Source organism: Nyctibius grandis, chromosome 3 (genome assembly GCF_013368605.1).
Source record: "Nyctibius grandis isolate bNycGra1 chromosome 3, bNycGra1.pri, whole genome shotgun sequence".
Lineage (NCBI taxonomy): Eukaryota > Metazoa > Chordata > Aves > Nyctibiiformes > Nyctibiidae > Nyctibius > Nyctibius grandis.
This window is the reverse complement of record NC_090660.1, coordinates 86,887,801-86,906,643: the sequence shown is the minus strand read 5'-3', so window position 1 is coordinate 86,906,643 and position 18,843 is coordinate 86,887,801. Positions and strand designations below refer to the sequence as shown.

The following is an 18,843-nucleotide window of genomic DNA, read 5'->3' as shown; positions in this document are numbered from 1 at the left end:
AAAGCCAAAGTAGTTTGTTTTATCTGCTGAAACTCTTTTGGATTCCTGGTGATGAAAAATAAAACATCACCAAACTTCTGCACTTAATTTGATCTTAAATATTTCATGCATGGTGTTTCTAATTCGGAAAGAAAACCACTGCCATTTTTTTCTTAAAGTAGAATCAAATCCAACATCTTTATAACAGATAAAATCAGAAATGGTGTTAAAAGCCTGTAATGTCAACAGAAGACAGCCTTTTCAAACTAGAGAGCCCAAAACTCAAGCTATAAAAATTGTAAGAGTTTCATGTATTTCTCAATAGCCTTGGATCTAGAGCTTCTAAGCTTGTGGATTTAGAAGGTGTTATTTTCTCAAATACTAACCTGAAAATACTCATGGATGCATAAGCAGCTACTTCAACATAAGCTTCATCTATAAAAACAGTCTTGAAACAGGAGTACGGATAGCGGCACGTAAGAATCTCCTCATAAAATTCAAACACCTCATGAAGGTATGACGTGGTATGTTTGAGTAATGGGAGAAGTTGTGGTAAGCAAAAATGAGTCACCTACAAACAAAGGAAAATTTGGTACAAAACTAAGACATTTAAATCCATAAATATTAAATATATTACATAACAGAAAAAAAACCACAACAAAACAAAAATATACATGCTGTAAATTTAACAGAAAAAAAGCATTTTCAAGCTGTGATAATAACTATCGTGGCAGAAAGTCCACCAAGATGTCCATTTTAATTGTGAGAGCAACAACAGGAAAATAATTTTAGCAGACAATGCACAATAACAATGTCTACCTAGTGATGTCTATCATCTAAAAACACATGACATTTTTCTTTGATTTTGAAATCCAATGTCTTTTGGAGATAATATTTCTCTTTTATGCACTAAATAATTAGCTATTTTCAAATCAGTCAAGCAATGCTACTGTTTAGAAGACTTGTTACAGCTAAAACCACAAGTAACCTTCAATATTATTGTTTTTTCCACAAACTTATGATGCAGCCAGTGACACTGACTTCAGTAGTGACACAGGAACCAAGCTGAGAACGATAAATAACTTCAAGTCGGCTCTATAGAAGTCAAACTCTACAGAAATTTATCAGTTTGGGTTTTTCAAATATCAACAACTGTTTGTTTTTTTAACAGCTATTACCTTTCACAAGTGAGTATGGCCCATGAGTAAAAGTCAACAGAATACCATTGCTGATGAGTAAAATCTGATGTTTGCCCTTGGATCAAGTAGAACAGCTATTTCCCAGTATTTTCCTATCATGCTTTCAAAAGAAGAATATACAGGCCAGTCTTCATGCTGAACTGGTAACTTAACCTGCCTGCCAAGTCCATCCTTACTCAAGCTGAAACTACAGATGTAAATACAAACAGGTGGACTTCAATATTATGTCAACAATCTATTTAAAATGAAAACTCAATGTCAGATTTAGTTCAGAAGACCACTTAATTGTGTAGCAATAATTTTCACCTACTACCAGCAACAGGATGGGTTTAAAGATATTTTGAGAAATATGCTGTTACCATCTCCAACTAAATTAGCACCATAAGTTCAGGCATAAATAGAATTATTGCTCATTCAAAGGCTTTACTTTGGAGATAAACCTAAACACAGGCATTACTAGACAAGTTTTATCATATAACTGCACTAATGCAAGTCGTATCCAGACATATCCATATCTGACCAATATATATTGGTTGCAACATAAAAATAGTCACTAGTTCTTTACAAAAAAAAGGAGGCCCCTATGAAGATTATTACCTCATGCATGTATGGATCAACAAGGATTTCAAAAGGTCCTATTGCCAAGGAGATATTAGAAGCTGCAGTTGGAATAGTCAGCATGTAATGAAAAGTCTTCTTCCTCATATCGTGGGTATATACAGTTTCCACCAAATCTCCGTTTGAAACAGCCACCATTGCAGCATCTACAGTATACTCAAGCTTCCAGGTACACAACTCCGAATACGAATCAACACAAGGAAACCAAAATCTAGGGAAGTTAGGATTGGCAGAAAAATGGTTAACAATTATATTTCTCTTTTTCACAGATGATTCTTCTCTCAAGTTCCAAACTATATTCTTAAATACTTTGCATGTTGACAGACTGACTCCTTATACATTAATTTTATAAAGCACTACAAGTTTCTTTGCCATTACCTCCTGCTGAGCTATAAACACTAGAAATCCTAATTACTAATCATCAGATGCTAGTTCACATCGTTAAGCTCCTTTCAAGCACAAATTAAGTTTTAGAATTTTTCAAACTTACAAGAATTCAGAGAAATTATTTGTATTTCCTACTCTTTGAGCTTAAAGAGGAAATACCATCTAACATTCAAAGATAGTTTTCTTACCTTGTAGAATTTTGATAGCCACATGAAAAGACATGAGCCCCTCTTTCTGCCATGCTGCCCTCCATGTTGGGTACCACAAAATGAAGGCCTCCTTTTGGCTGGTCCAGAGAAAAGTTTATATGCACCTTCAGGACTTTTAACTCTGTTGTACCAAGACCAAAATTAGAGTAAATATATACAACTTACATGAAAGTTATTTCAGAAAAATCATTCAGTTTTGGACTCTTGGTCTTTCAAGATAATGTGTTTGCTTCATTCTCATGGATGTCCAGATCCACTTACAAAGCACAACTCAAAAGCTTATAAACATAAGCTTAACTTACAGGATATGAATTTATAGGAACCTTTATTAATTAAATGTAACTCGAATTGCAGTTTTTATTAATCTTCCAACTCCTCAATAGTAAAGAATCTTTATACAGTGACTGTACCCTGACCATGATCTTTGTACCTTGCTGAAATAATTTTCTACAAAAACTGCATGTAACAGGTACGTTCTTAAAAGACGTTGTTGTCGTTTGCAGCTTCTTTAAACCTCTTATTATAGTTAAAACTTTTCCTGTAACTGAAACAACTTTGCTTTGGTTTAGTTTCACAGAAATCTCACCTATGAATAGGCTGGCTAGAAAAGAAATACAGGCATATTGTGAAATTTATCCAACAAGTCTCACCATATTTTGGCATTCAAACTTTGAAAAGAAAAATTATACCTGTTTGAATTTTTTCCCTTCTGGGCTTGCAAGTAACACAACAGGAACTTAAGCAAAAATTAAAATAAACAAAAGTGTCCTTCCCATTAAGGCGTATCTGACAACACTGTGTGAGTCAGTATCATGATACAGTTGGGTTTTTGTCTCGCAGGTCTCAGAAATCCACAGGAAAAACTAATAAAACCGTGTAAGAAAACCACTACAAGAAACTAATAAAATCCATGTAAGAAAATAATCAATGTTGGACAGTAATTTATTAAAAAAATTACTTGTTTCAGCATCTAGAGTACCAGCTTATAAAGTAGTCTACTTTTCACTATCAGATTGGTTTTAAACCAACCATTCTTCAAAGTGAGATGGGAAAAAAATTAATATAGCCTTTTAAACAACACATACACAAGCATATCCTTGTAAATTCTTTTCTCTGTTATCTCATGTATATTGTAAGCAGCTTCAAATAGTTGTAATTTAGCACCCAAAATACTCCATTACACCCACATCCTTATGTATACTTCTGGGCTCATGACCACCCAAGAGTTTGTTTGTAAAGGCTGTTGAGAAACCTTGCAACCAGTTCTCCATATTACCAAGAAGTGTGCAGGTATTTTTCAGACTTCAGCTGGAAAGACATAGGTGAAGAAAAGGGAAACAGTAACCACCAATTCACAATGTAATGCTATTTCTATTTATTTAAATCTACTATCTTCCTATGCAAACTTGTAGCTAACAACTTTATTGCATCTTAATTTAAGTTTTCAGTATGGTCTCTTTACTTTACCATCAACATGTTTCCACAGCTCCGAGGGAACCTTAATGCAGAGTTCTCCATTCCCAGCATCTGGGTCCACAGCACTGACTGCGGCAGCATAGGCATTGGAAAAATAGTTGAGATTCCTCCTGTCAGAAATACCCAGTTAATTCTTAAAGTACATGATGAACTAAAAAAAACAACTTCTGAAGTTACAAGATTTCTATACTGAATTTCATGGTGCATGTTCAAACAAGTATTTTGTTCTGTTTTTAAAGGAGTGAAGGGGAAAAGGAGGAGTAAAGATTAGATTTCAAAAACCAGGATTTAAAACTATGCTCTTATAGAAGTGATCCACAATCAAAAAGACTTAAGCAGTAATAATCCCCAGTAAATTAAATAAGAAATGCTCAATTCTCTTTAATTCCCAGGAAGAGTAATATTTATGCTTATTGGAATAGCAATTAAAAATTCTTGTTTTGGAAAATTTTGGATTAAGTTTGTATGTTTATTCTAAAGATATGTCTTGAAGATCTGCCTCCTCAAATATTGCAGTTTTGCTTTTACGTTGCTTTTCCAAACGTAGTAAGATTTTAGTTTGGCAATGGTATTTTTCCCCCTCTTAGCTTGATGGATAGGAATAGTTTTATTTTATGCTCTTTTAAATATCACATAAAATACTAGATGCTAGAGTTCTGGCTTTAATACAATAAACCACAGAAATATGTATTATACTTTTTAGTCCCTAGAAACAATTTTTTGTAAATGTTACCATCATTCATTTATTTAGGATACAGACACAATTTTTTCTAATCAGGTTTGAGCTGTTCAAGCTACTATATATTAGCTACTAATTGACTGCACATTTCATTCCAAAGTAATAGCATTACTTCAGTTATGGCTTAGATGAACTGTTTTCTACTGAAACGTGCAGGAACACACATGTGTCTGCTGTTACAGTATCTTCTTATTATTTAATGCGATTATGTTCAGATACTGGAGGACTGACCAGTCAAGTTCAAAAATAACCTTGGTTTTGCATCTTTACACTACAGCTTTTATACTTTTTCAAAATGGATTTTTAAACTCTGTAAAACATGGAAGCAACACCTTTCTTAATTCTAATCCACTAGCACACAGAGTTCTTCAAAACCTTGCACAATTCGATACCTGAAGAGAAAGTGCTTGAATTACTGATCACCTTTTTTTTCCAGAATTTCGAGCATTTAGGTGTGTACCACTGATGAATCCAACCACTGTGGGGGCAGAGCCGCAATCAAGCATAAAGCTACCTGCAGTGTTACTGCACCACAATGGAGTAAATTAAGTTTTGGCTGTGGACTCCACTCTTCCATGGAATCTGAAGTCCACACAAAGCAGACATGATCTCATTTGAGGATTTTATGTTCATCTAACCATTCCCTATTCACCACCCACACAGAAAACAGCATTCAACCCAAATTACAGTACCTAACTTGGAAGAATGAAGGGTAATTAACCATGCCACAATCATCCTATAAGTCTAGGTATGTCAAGCACATGCTTATACTCCTAGTCTTCCACATCTAAAAAACTCTGCTAAAACACTGAAATATATTGAGAACATACTTTCATGCAGTTCTTGACCTTTGGCAATAACAGCACACAAATTCCCTGGCACCACTATGAAGACTGAGAATGTCAGGAGCAGTAAACTCATCTACTTTGCTTGGAAGCTTCTGAAAATAGGACATGAATAGTAAATGGGAGCATATGAGCACAGAAACACCCAAATCCCAAGTTTTAATACATAATCATTTTTCCTTTTTCATAGCTGAAGTGTACCTAAAGATAGGACATAATGCCAACAAGTTTTAAAAGCACAAGTTTGAATTTGTACACTGAAATATACTATAACTTCGGCTATGGTTCCAGAACAATTCAAACCAAGTTCAACTCCAGCTGATGTGCTGTCTCCTAGTCACAGCCAAACATTCCTACTCCCTCACTAAGGAGACTACTGTTATCTGACCCTGCAATGCCAAATGGGAAGAAAAAAAAAAAGGTCCTTTTTTTTTTTTGAGACAGCTTTCAGTTGGTTTAGCTCCCTGATGTGACACACTGAGGGGTCAAAGAAGTGCTACTACTGAGGCATGGGAGACTGTCAATGGGATGATAACCACCCCAACCAATGTTGCTTTAAGTTGTCTTCAAATGGCATCCTAGGAAGGCAAGCAAATACCAGTGGAAAAGCTCTCTTTAAAAAAACGATTGCATGACTAAAAGCTGTCTTAGTAATTAAAGAAATTAGCAACAGAAACAACAGTAACATTCTGTTTGTAAAGTCTCAAAGTTTTTCATTTTAATCTGAACTGGTTCTGAAAATTCAAAATTACTGATAGGGGATCCCTTTCCAACACATCAGTGAGAAGTTGTTGCAAGTTTGAGGATCATGATGAGCTTGTGGTTACATTTAAACATCATTACCTTCATAGACAGGAAAAGGCTATGATTTTATAGCAAGAAAGGTAGACTCCACAGGGCTTAACATTTTATGGAAAACAGTCTATTCTAATATTTCTGTTTTTGTGAAGTGTTCCAATGCAAATAGGTGATGCATTGTAAAAGGAATCCATTAAAGGGTTAGTACCACAGATTAATTTTTTCATAGGTTAAACTATTCCCAATAAAGTGGATATGGCCATTTTAACAAAAACAAGTATGGGCCAAAAGTTACAGCCCAAGAAACAAAGATAAATTTTCCTAATGCTAAGTGTATATTGACAATGAAAAAGCAATATGCATTCATGTTTCTTCCTGGCAGAGACACATTTTATTAGCAGAATTCACCTAAAACACTTAATTGCAGCCCAAGTGCATGCTTGTCAACTGACTAGAAATAAGCGATCCAGTAGAGACTTATTTTTCAAAGCTACTCATTGATTCCAACACCTCCATGTCAATTTTCCATAGCATCTCTCACTACTAGCTGCAGCAGTGCTGCTTAACTGTTACACAGCCCAAACGTATAGTCTATAAACCACTTTCTTCCTACAGTATTTAACATCAACTTAGCAAAATAAGTTCTTTGATCCACATGTAATTCACTACCCTCCATTACCTGTAATTCATTTACTATTCTACTTCACCTCCCAGCTACAATTAGCACTTAGTTTTGGAGTCCAATCCCAAAATTATGATATCGCATATTTTTATATATATAAAACATGTACACATACCAGTCATTTATTCATAAGGCAACGATCTGAATCTTTGGCACACTGAAAAACCTAATTTTCATTCTTGCTCAAGGTTAAAGGCTTCGCCATCTCTTTCTTCAAAAGCTCTCTACACCGCTGTTTATTTCTGTTCTATCTATTATACCTACTTACAACTAGATAAGCATCATACCAGTGGAAATGAAGGCTATTCATTGCAGCAAAACAACACACGTTCAGTCCACCAGTAATTTTTCTATTTTGTGCATAGGCTAAAGGCTTGATCACTGACTTCTCAGAAGAAAGAATATTGCAAGACACGCCCTGAAGGCTACCACGGTGCTTCTCTCACAGCTTACTGCTGCTTGTAACTAAAGCAACAGTGAAGCTGGAGAATATCAGAACATCTTCATATTTTTAATCTGTAAAAACCACAGGCTTCAAGTTAAAAAAAAAAAAAAAAGCTGAATTAGTGAATGAACAGGTAGGCATTGTCAAAGGTTAAAATTACACTGAATAGGGTACCTATGCACAGGAAAGCATTATGTGCATGTTAGCTAACTGTACAAAAACGTATCTTCCTTTACACAGAAGTAATAATAAAATGCAATAGGTTCTCAACCCTGCCCTGCACCATAGTTAGCACACAAACATGTGAAGCACATAAACAGATCACAGCAGGATCATCACAAACTTCACTTAGTACAGCTCAAACCACTGCATCAAAACTCCTAACTTTTGCTGAGGCTATTTAACAGTTTACAATCCTACCCATAGGATTAAGAAAACAGAGATCTCCTTTGCCCGTTTTAACATAAAAGGGGCTGAGATACAAGCAGTTGTCTCAGTAGTCAGAATACGCACCATGGGATTTCTGCATACCATAGCCCAGAAAAATAAATCCCACTTCCCTTATATTGACAGAATCGAGAAAGCAACAATTTACAAGGAAAAGAGGGAAGATGAGGAGGACAGAGGTGGCTGTAACACTCAACAACAACAGCCCTAAGACAAGACACAGACATTCCCCAACGCTATTTGCAGTCTTCGCAAGATTTCAAACTCTACCTTAAAAGTATGAGCAAAATGGGATTCTCTGCCACCTTGTGTACACATGGTGAAACTATGTGAATTGTTTTATACCTTACAGCACTGTTCAGATGTTTGCTCAGTCAGGGAGGAAGTGACTGCGTTACACAAGTTCATCCATCTATTCTGATATGAGAAAGTTATGATGTCCTGAAGACTCAAGAGGAAATTACAAGATGGAAGACCAAATTTATTTCTAGATAAAACTTTAAAAATTCTTTCAGCTGTTACCTGAAATTATGGTTTGGGACTGATGGATAAACTGGCAATGGCATCAAAGCTGAAAATACATTTAATGCCTTAACTAAAGATTTCTAACATTTCCTACAAAATGCATCAATTTTTAATTACCTTTTTATTGAAGAGTTTTTTGTCACTCAGCAGAAGTGACAATATACAAGACAAAAAAAAATTGTTCCACCTTCTGCGACACTGAAATGTGAAATGACAGAGACCACATGTCAATGATGTCTTCATCAATAGATGACAAAATCCAGAAGTATTACTTGAATTGAAAACAAGTTGAATGTCCAAATTCAGAACACAAAGAGCTGATCTGACAGAAGATGTCACCCAAGAAGTAGCAGAGGACATCACGGTGAGACAGAAACAATTTCAGCTGTGCTGCTTGTATTTCACAGATAAAGCTCTCTTTGATCTTGACTTTCTCAAGTCTCTTTTTTAACTACGTTTTCTTGCATGCCAAAATTTGCACAACATAAATAAGAAACAATTAACTACTTCACTTGACCTTCACCTCATATCAGCAAACATAACCTCTCAAGTCATGGATGCTGTAGTAAGTCTTCACAAAGAAATAATTACAGTGGCTTTAAATACAGAATTTTCCATTTTCAGTTGAATTTTGTTGCTAAGGGAGTAAAAATTCTTTAAAATATTTTAACTTTGATAAAAAAGGTAGGAAAGAGTCCATGAAATTAACAACTTTTTCTACATACTTTATGTATTCTTTTAGAAATCAACATTTAAGAAAAACAAAAGCATTATCAAAACCGATAAAATTTTTGTATACAAAACCTTAAAACTTGAACTAATTTTTTATTTGCTAAACACCACAGGAAAGAGTAAAGATATAAAACAACTTATTTTAAATAAACAGTTTGCCAAGAACCATCTTAATTTCACATTTACTAGTTCAATAGACTACTAAAGAAAACCATGCAAAAGGTAACGATCCCTGTAACACTAGAAACAAAACCTGATGACTAATCTGTGTCCCGTTCAGAATAATTGATACACCTAGTTCAGCTGCAAGGGTACAAAGGACATCATCACTAAATCTGCCATAACAAACAAGAATTTGGAAGAGAGAACCAGCAGAGCAAGGACTGATTAGATATAAAGACTACTGCAAACCACGACCGGTTCTAGAAGCAGTTCTTTGTAAACAAGGGCAGGGGAAACCCACTTACGAATTTTTTCTTGAGGTATTAATTCTAGAGTTTTTAGATTTCTAGCATTTCTGCTTGTAATCCTGCCTTAAGAGCAGAGATGCTGTATTTAATCAAAACTTAGCTACCATCATGCTTGATACCAGGTATTTAAATGGAAAAAATACACATCTCATGTAATACTTTGTAATCCATGTTAGCCTTTGACTTCTGAGATAAAGAAGAAAGGCACACTAGGTTTTTGTTAAGAATATTTGGTGATGTCTGTCTTTCGTAACTATGAATAACACAGAAGCTATGAAATCCAGAGACTTTCTATTAAGTTTGAATAGCAATGTGAAAACCTGCAGCAATGAAAACCACAGGCTACTGCAGCCCTGTGTGAAACAGGATTTCACTTTGCATGCATTGTCCTCAATTTCATTCACTGCTCTTAAACAGAATAATATGAAAAAAAGGATGATGTTCCACTATAGCACCAGGACTCTAAACAAAGAAACTCACTTTCTCCACAAAATTATAGTTTTCTCTCTCCTGATCCCTTTCTCAACATAATGGAGTGCTCCCTCTGATCATTTTAAGTGCTGCTCCTTTTTCGCATCTTCCAGAGGTTATTCAGGATTCAGTTATTACAGAATCGCAGAAGGGTTGAGGTTGGATGGGACCTCCAGAGGTCCTTTGGTCCAACCCTTCTGCTCAAGCAGGGACACCTAGAGTTGGTTGCCCAGGACCATGTCCAGACAGCTTTTGAATATCTCCAAGGATGGAGACTCCACAACCTCTATGGGCAAAGTGTCCGAGTGCTCAGTCACCTTTACAGTAAAAAAGTGTTTCCTGATGTTCAGAGGGAACCTGCTGTGTTTCAGTTTGTGCCCACTGCCTCTGGTCCTGTCAGTGGACACAAGTTAAAACACATGAAATTCCACCTGAATACAAGAAAATGCTTTTCTACTGTGAAGGTCATCAAACACCGGAGCAGGTTGCCAAGAGAGACTGAAGAGTTTCCATCCTTGGAGATACTCAAAACCCAACTGGACGCAGCCCTGTGCAACCTGCTCTAGCTGACCCTGCTTGAGCAAGGGAGTTGAACTAGGTTATCTCAATAGGTTCTTTCCAACCTAAAGGAATCTGTGATTTTGTATCAGCCTCTGTTAAACATATATAGCACTTTCATTAGAATTTCTTTAACAATTCAGCAAACTGTAAATTCAACCAAGCCCCCAAAAGAAGGTGTGAAAACATGAATGTAAGGTTCCATAAAATCAAAAGAGAATACTTAGTGAAACATTTGCCCATGTACCTAGGGAGGAATAACCCCATGCACCAGTACAGGTTGGGGTCGACCTGCTGGAAAGCAGCTCTGCAGAGAAGGACCTGGGAGTTCTGGTGGACAAGAAGTTCACCATGAGCCAACAATGTGCCCTTGGGGCCAAGAAGGCCAATGGTGTCCTGGGGTGCATTAGGAACAGCGTGTCCAGCAGGTCGAGGGAGGTTATCCTCCCCCTCTACACTGCCCTAGTGAGGCCACACCTGGAGTACTGTGTGCAGTTCTGGGCCCCCCAGTTCAAGAAAGGTAAGGAGCTACTGGAGAAGAGTCCAGTGGAGGGCTACAAAGACGATTAGAGGACTGGAGCATCTCCCTTATGAGAAGAGGCTGAGGGAGCTCGGCCTGTTTAGCCTGGAGAAGAGAAGACTGAGAGGGGATCTTATCAATACCTACAAGTATCTTAGGGGCGGGTGTCAAGAAGATGGGGCCAGACTCTTCTCAGTGGTGCTCAGCGACAGGACAAGGGGCAATGGGCACAAACTGAAACATGGGAGTTCCATCTCCATATGAGGAAAAACTTCTTTACGGTGAGGGTGACAGAGCACTGGAACAGACTGCCCAGGGAGGCTGTGGAGTCTCCTTCTCTGGAGTTACTCAAAACCCGCCTGGACAAGACCCTGTGCAACATGCTCTAGGGGAACCTGCTTTGGCAGGGGGTTGGACTAGATGATCCCCAGAGGTTCCTTCCAACCCCAACCATTCTGTGATTCTGTGGTGCTTCTCTTACTAAACACCAAACAAGTATGAGATTTTTACCAAAGTCTCTTCCTGTATCATTTCCCCAAAACGTGTGGGAAGCTACATGTTTTTAAACTTGCTCTTCAGTATCAGTTGGTGAACAAATTTGAAACTTTTCCTTTCAAATTTCAAAGTGAGTTTAGATAACATTCTAGGACTCAGACCCTAATCTATGATCCTAATAAATAATGAAAGTTTGATTCCTTAGAAAAGACCAAAAGGTTTGCTTTCTGGCTCTTCAGAACAATTAGAATTCCCCCCATGAGGATTCTGAATTTTTGACTTACTGAGCAATGGCAACAACAACAAAAAAATCAAGTCAAAAAACAGACAGGAATTACGGAATCAATAGACTCGAGTGGTTCAGTGTCAGGACTCAAACAAAATTTCAGAACTCTGACATCCAATTCAGCATCCTATATAAATGATCATTGTATTTGCAAACTGAATTATGGAAACTCTTGCATAAGCGATGAATAAAAGAATATAGAGTGCCTGTCATAAACAAACAGTTCAAATCCAACAATGCATAACTTAAGATAAAAAGTAGCACTTGAATCTCAGTAACCGAACAAGAGAAGTTCTCTTTAATACTCTAGTTTTCAGACAATAGTCAGAGAAGTTAAGTCAGGTTTAACCTGAAAACTGAGATGGGCTAAGAAACATCTCAAAGGCTCTAGTCATTAAGGTAATGGGTAGACAACCTCTTACAGATCTAGCTAAATCATTTGAGAATGCCACTATTCTCACAAATGTAACCAGCAGGACTGTATGAACCCTCTGCAGTTTGCTTCAGAATAAGTCTAGCTACTTCCCATCTGCCTTCATCAGCTATATGAGTTAATCAAGGTGATATCACCTCTGAAGCTCTTACTAAGCCCCCCTCCATCTTTTCAGCTAGCAAATCTCTCAGAGCAATCACTGTCCACAGGGACACAACAAATAGCTGAACGACAGTAATAAGCATCTTAATTTAGTAGCCCAATAGTTAACCTGATACAGTCACATGATATGCCTTATTCCTATTAATTGTTTCAAAGTAATAAGCTAATTATATATAAGGCTATCTAGAAATACTTACTAAAATCAGAAACAAATCTTACATAATCTTATTAGGAAAATGGGAAATATCCCCAAGAACTTTGATCAATATGAATATTCTTAGTTTTAAAAATAGGACGAACAAAAATGATCATCCAATCTGATAACATCATAAAAATCGGGACAATTTTTGCAGGACAAATTATCAGAACATAATAGTTTTGGTCTACATAATATTATACTGATGCAACCAAATGGATTTAGCCAACTAAGCTGGAGTAAAGAACAAACAAAAAAGAAATTCCCCAACACCCCAGAAAACCCAAAACTAAGGGCAATCCTCTCATGTGGAACTCTCATATGAACGTAGTTGCACCACTGTAAGATGTTCTCTGCAACAATATAAACAAAATGCTATTGCCACAATAATGTAACCAAATTTTCTTTAAATAAATGAGCATAAAAGTTGGGCACAGATAAACCTGAAGTCCATCAAAGACAGAACATTTTAGCCAAAGGTATCTTCCTACCAGGGAAAAAACACATGAGAAGGACAGAACACTACTGGCATCCACCACTTTTTTCCCCATAAGGTACTTTTTTTAAAGTTTCTGATACTTTTACAAAACAATAGTTAGTAAAAGAAATTCTAAACAATAGCATGAGTGAAAATTATTGCCAAAATACTTTCCCAAAATTAAGCCACCATACCAAAAGTTAACTGTTTCTGTCTGAAACTTACGTTACCATTAGGAAATGACCAGGTAAAACTTGCCAGTAAAATAAAATAGGCCATGCTTAACAGCAACAGAAGACACTACACCTGCAGAGTTTTAAACCCATCACTTACTGCTTTGACTCGTGGTGACAAACCTCCAGCGTTGGATCATTATAGATGAAAGCTGCTTCTAAATCGTTGACTCTTACTCTGTAAATCCGGCATTGTTTACTGTTCAGTTTGATTCTATTCAGATTTGCAACTGTGGGAAATATTGTCAGTTCCACATAACCCTATGAAAACACAAATCAAAAGCTTTTGTAAAATCTTTACCAACTCACAAAATAGAGATATACAAAGAAAATTCTTATTAATGCCTTTCAAAAGAAAATCATAGGTAAAAAAATGTTATTTTTTTATTTAAAAAGGAAATTGGATTGCACTTTTAGATGTCTAGAATACATTTTCTTTCATATCATTTAACAGGTCAGTTTTCCCAGCTGTGAAATAAAACAAAACAAAAACTTCAAAGTGGATGACAATCATCCTTGTTTTACTGGAAATTATCTGCCTGTATTGACCAGATTTCAAGTTACTGGCATCACTATGTTTTTAATCACTGTGTTTTAGGTTTTGGTATCTGAGCTTGAGATAATGATTTTTCAACCCTTAGCAGAATCCATTTAGGTAGATATCTAAATTCACAAAAAGCCTCAATGACTTCAGGCCTGAAATTGTGAAAGTCTCTTCAAAGCCCCAGCAAACCCACATATAAGCTAGAAAACTCTATAACCCTATCCCTAACGCACCAGCTAACACTGTGTTGAAGGTCAATTTTGAATTGCAGATTGCTTTATAATATTATCTACAGTGCATTGACACTTTTAGAAGGCTTTTCCTTAGAGAGACTGAAGTGTTCACAGTTAGAAGGTATTTTATTTGACACATCTCAAGGAATGACAGACTTACGAGAGGCATCAGATTAGAAAATATAAAATATAAAGAAGCTGAAGAACATAATTAACTTGTGTGTGCAGTTGTTTCCTCTAAAAGCATGAAGAAAACCCAGACTTTCAACTTCTACTTTCACATTAAAAAATACTTACTACAACAGATTTTCTCTGAAAATTTATGTTGTTGATACAAACTACCTGGTGAGTTGTGCTGGAAAAAAAATAATAATTTAAAGTAAGGTTTTGCACTAATGCCAGCATTTAAAATAATATTTTAACCCATTTTTTTTTTAAAAAAGAGAGCTCATACAGGATGTATGTACATATAGATAAATACGGCATATAGCATATATTTACGTAAGCAGAATTCATGATGGTCTAAATTTCTTACATGGTCCAAACCAAATAATGAACAGAAGTTGCAGTCGAGGTCAGAAAAGTTCCAATAAAATCAAAGTATAGTACCATACCAGTACGAATATTACTAGTAACACAGGAAGATAACATCACTTTTGAACATCACACAATAGTATGTAAAAATATAGTATTACTAATGGCATAGAATCAAGTTCTAACACTTTAGTGATGTGCAGTATTAGAAATGGTATGCACCTGTAATACTTACACTCAGACCTGTGGAAAATTTACCTGGTGAGCTGATGCTCCCACATAATTTATGTAAGCAGGTACTATACATGAAAGAAGATACTGCAGGTGCTTTTACAATTAGTATGTCATAAGAATTTGTTATTTTATAAAAGGATTATATGTCAATCAAGATAGGTATTTTAAACAAGTCAAATGCATTTGCTTAAATTTTGAATGATGTATTAGAACTCCTGGTAAATAAAACTCTGATTTAAAAAAAGGAAGAAAAAAATAATAATTCCAACTTTTTTTAAATTCAGAAGTTATTTCTACATTTTTTCTGTAGTAGGCGGCATCTTCACCACACTTTACAGTTGTGCTATTCTCAACTCAAGATACAACCTTATAATAATTCAACTTTTATGCCACATCACACATTATATGCCCAAACTCATGTACCCTGTGCATTAAAAAGTGACTTTGCTTCAGTTGAGCAAGTTCAATAGAAATTCCTAGAAGAGAACGATAACATCTAGTATCCAATGATGCATTCAAACACTACCTACACATTAAAATGTATATGACAACAAGAGTGATTCTATCTAGAAATACATGTGTCACAGATTCATCAAGAAATCAAGGAGGTATAAACAGAAATACATAAAGACCCACTGAAATCCACAACCAACTGCTTTACAGCTGGTTACAAGCAAAATAATGAACGTGTAAAAAGACAATTTGCTTCACAAAGCTGCTTGCCACAAATGCAAGCTTTTTTAATATATAAAAAAGCCCTTAAGTCAAAAGGGTTTGACACAGCCCTGAGAATGAAACATGGTAGAACAGTCTGTATTTAGCTGATACTGTGCGGAGAGATCTCCAACGTTTGGAGAGCACAGTGTAAATGTCTTTATAAGGTGAGACTGCATCGCTAACAGACTCACTGTCCATGAGTCCATTTACACAATAAAACATACACCTACAACACACATTTTCTGAGTGCAAGCTACACCATAAGCAACAGTTCCAGCCATCTCAGGTAAATAATTACTGATCAGCCTGTGGTCTGTTTCAAATGTGCATTGGTCTCAAGTATAGCAACTTAAAAAAAAATGGATACTTATAATTTATATGGTCTTGGGCTCTCAAATCCTTTGTCTCCTTTCTTCCTATTCATCCTGAACAGCAGCACTAAACACACACTGCTGACCGTCAGACTGGCATCAACATCATCCTCGCTGACAGGTCCTTGGATTTTTCCCTGTGTCAGATAGTATTTGATCACTCATCTCCCCAGTGGATCTGAGACTCCCAACAGTCAGGCATCTTCAGCTCGAATAAGCACCATAGTTATAACACAAACAACATTCACTCTTTCCACATAACCTTTTATGAGTGCAGCGCACAACCCCTCTCTCCACTGGGGGTACAATACCAGTTCAGAGGCGCTGCGTGTTGCCTTTCAGCAGAAGCCACGTAAATTAACCGGCTCGACGGTCAGTGGAGGTGGGAGCGACTGAATCAGGAAGGCCGCGGCCGGGGCGGCTGGGCAGGCACGGCCGAGGGGTCCCCGCCCCTAGGACAGCCGGCGAGGGCAGCCCGCTCCGCTGACAGGTGGGAGAGGCGGTGCCGGGAGGTGTGAGTGGGCCAGGAGGGGGGAGCGCAGGCGGCGCCACAGAACCCCCCGCGGCCCGGCCTTATCGTCGCTGCGGAGGCAGGCGCTGCTCCGGGCGGCGGCTGGGCTGGGGGCTCCCGCGGCTCGTTCTCGCCCGGGGCAGCCGACTGGGGCCGGCCGGCATATAGGGCAGGGGCGGCCCAGCGGCACGGCGCGGGCTCTCCGGGCCGCGCGGGGCTCGCACTCAGCAGGACGCCCGTCGCACCCCGCCAGCGCGCTCCCCCTCAGCAGCGGCCGCCATTTTGTTAGTAACCTTTGACCCCGGCAGTTGAAAGGTCACGGCCCGCTTAACGGAGCTTTATTTCTTTAAGGATGGAAAGTTTTTTGGAATTTTGTTTTTCAGAAGGTGCACCGATGTCAGAGGCGGCCATAGGCAAAAATAAAGAAGAAAAAAAAACCCTATAAAATAATCCAGAGGACGTTTACGGTGCCGGGTCATGTCCTCGTGCGCATGCGCCCTGCGGGCCTCCGGCAGGCAGGCGCGGGGCACAGATGCCGCGAGTCGCGCATGCGCAGGCCGTGCCTATGATGGGGGCGGGGCCTCAGGGCGGCGGGAAGGTGGCGGCGGTGCCGTGGGGCCGCCTCCGTCCCTCCGTGCGCGGGGGAGCCGGCTCCTCCCCTCCCGCCCCTCGGTCTGAAAACCTCGGGTAGTTCGTGAAATAACCGTTTGGGTCGGGCTTAGAGGCTGGGGTTTATTTCACTTGTAATAGTGCCCTTAGCTGTCGTCTCCCCTGTGGGCGGGGGCTGCCCGCGTGCCGGCCTAGGCCGCAGCTCAGGCCTCACAGGCCGCGGCAGGCTGCCACCTCGAGCGTGTCCGTGCCGCTGCGGCCAACGAGCTGGGGCAGCGTGGGGCTGCTGCAAAGGGGATAGTAACATGCGCAGCTGCTGCTGCTAAACTCCCTGGGGCCTTCAGGCAGGTCTCCAGCTGTGCCCATTACTGACACGTGAGCGTTTTGCTACCTGGGTTAGGTTAGTAAAGCTCCAGTGACTGACAAACGCTTAAATTTGCTTGAATGCACCAACTAAGTACACCTGAACTTATTTAGGGGCTGGACTCAAGGGCACACCCAACACAGACTCACAGGAGGATACTAAAACATACCAGTCTTCACTTAACAATGCTGCTAGAAACATGGCAAGAGCCACAAAATGAGACTGGATCCAATGACCTCTTGCCTCTGGCCCCGAGTGTGCTGTGGAGCATCTTTAGTTACAGTACCAGGAGGACACAATACAAAGTTCTTCATAACTAAAATTTGTTCTATTATAAGCATTTTGATTAATCTATTTTAAGTTAAAATAAACGCATGCGTCAAAGCAGCTAATGGAGTTAGCCCTTTCGGCATCAGCAGTTCTTGAAATCTAGAAAGCAGCATTTCGAATGTCTGATCAGAAGCAATGTGAACATGCAGAATAATTACACATGCAAAAAATATTTAGATAAACCTGAATCATTACTTCAATATTATGATACAGCTCTATGCATGTAATACTTAAATTCTTACTTGTTTCACAAACAAAACCCAATTAAATAGACACTGTTGTATCCCAGATTACAAGACTATGAATTGTCTTTTGTATTTCAACTAAGGAACCTTCTATAATGCAATGGAACTTTTTCCAAGGCTTTGCCATTCATGTTACCATCGATCTCCCTGAGAGGGAACCTTCTGGTGCTATTAAAAGGACCACAGCTGCTGAAACCAGACAGTGAACCAAGCAGCTCTTCCCAGCAGAGAGCCGTTAGAAGCCAGCTGAGTCTCTACACAACCATGTCAGACACCATGCTTATACACTTCAGAAACATGGAGCACAGGGAACTGATCTTGCATCAGCAGGCAAGAATAAGCAGAGCTCAGGAAGTAGTTTTTATTCAGCTTTTTATCTATAACAAAATTCCCAGGATGCACACATTAATCTTAACCGTTAAATTTGATTTAGAGTTTCTTTCCTCTCTCCACTCACCCTACATTTAGCATGCTAGCAATTCCAAAGTTTTTCATACCTTACATCTGAGTTTGATGCAGCAAATACTTTTTCTATAAAAAACCCTACAATTGCTAAGTTTAAAAAAAAAATCTGAAAAATGTCTAATACTAAACTCTGGTTCACTGACAAATGGAAACAATCCTACAAAACTTCAATTTCAGGCACTCCGCTTTATGACAATATAATAAAAATATCCTGTTTCATTGCTCTACACAGAATCATATTCCACCCTCAGTTTTCAAGGCACAATTTCTATGTGCAGTTATTTACTATAACAAAGTTTTAAA

General features: G+C 38.2%; 1 protein-coding gene across 3 annotated transcripts in view; it reads right to left on the bottom strand.

Annotated features, from left to right (window-relative positions):
* The window catches only part of TAF2 (TATA-box binding protein associated factor 2), a 68,091-nt gene extending 51,286 nt beyond the window's left edge, over positions 1-16,805 (bottom strand). Inside the window, exons 1-8 of one of the 3 annotated variants that reach the window (XM_068396525.1) lie at positions 16,279-16,805; positions 16,017-16,153; positions 14,458-14,512; positions 13,484-13,644; positions 3,860-3,978; positions 2,372-2,513; positions 1,776-2,007; positions 366-550 (exon numbers count right to left, since the gene is read on the bottom strand). In XM_068396525.1, coding sequence (XP_068252626.1) covers positions 366-550; positions 1,776-2,007; positions 2,372-2,513; positions 3,860-3,978; positions 13,484-13,644; positions 14,458-14,512; positions 16,017-16,069 — 947 coding nt within the window. In that variant the 5' untranslated portion in view covers positions 16,070-16,153; positions 16,279-16,805. Of the gene's footprint in view, positions 1-365; positions 551-1,775; positions 2,008-2,371; positions 2,514-3,859; positions 3,979-13,483; positions 13,645-14,457; positions 14,513-16,016 lie in introns of all 3 variants that reach the window. The other 2 variants (XM_068396526.1, XM_068396527.1) reach the window with 2 other exon arrangements.
* Positions 16,806-18,843: the final 2,038 nt, after the last annotated feature.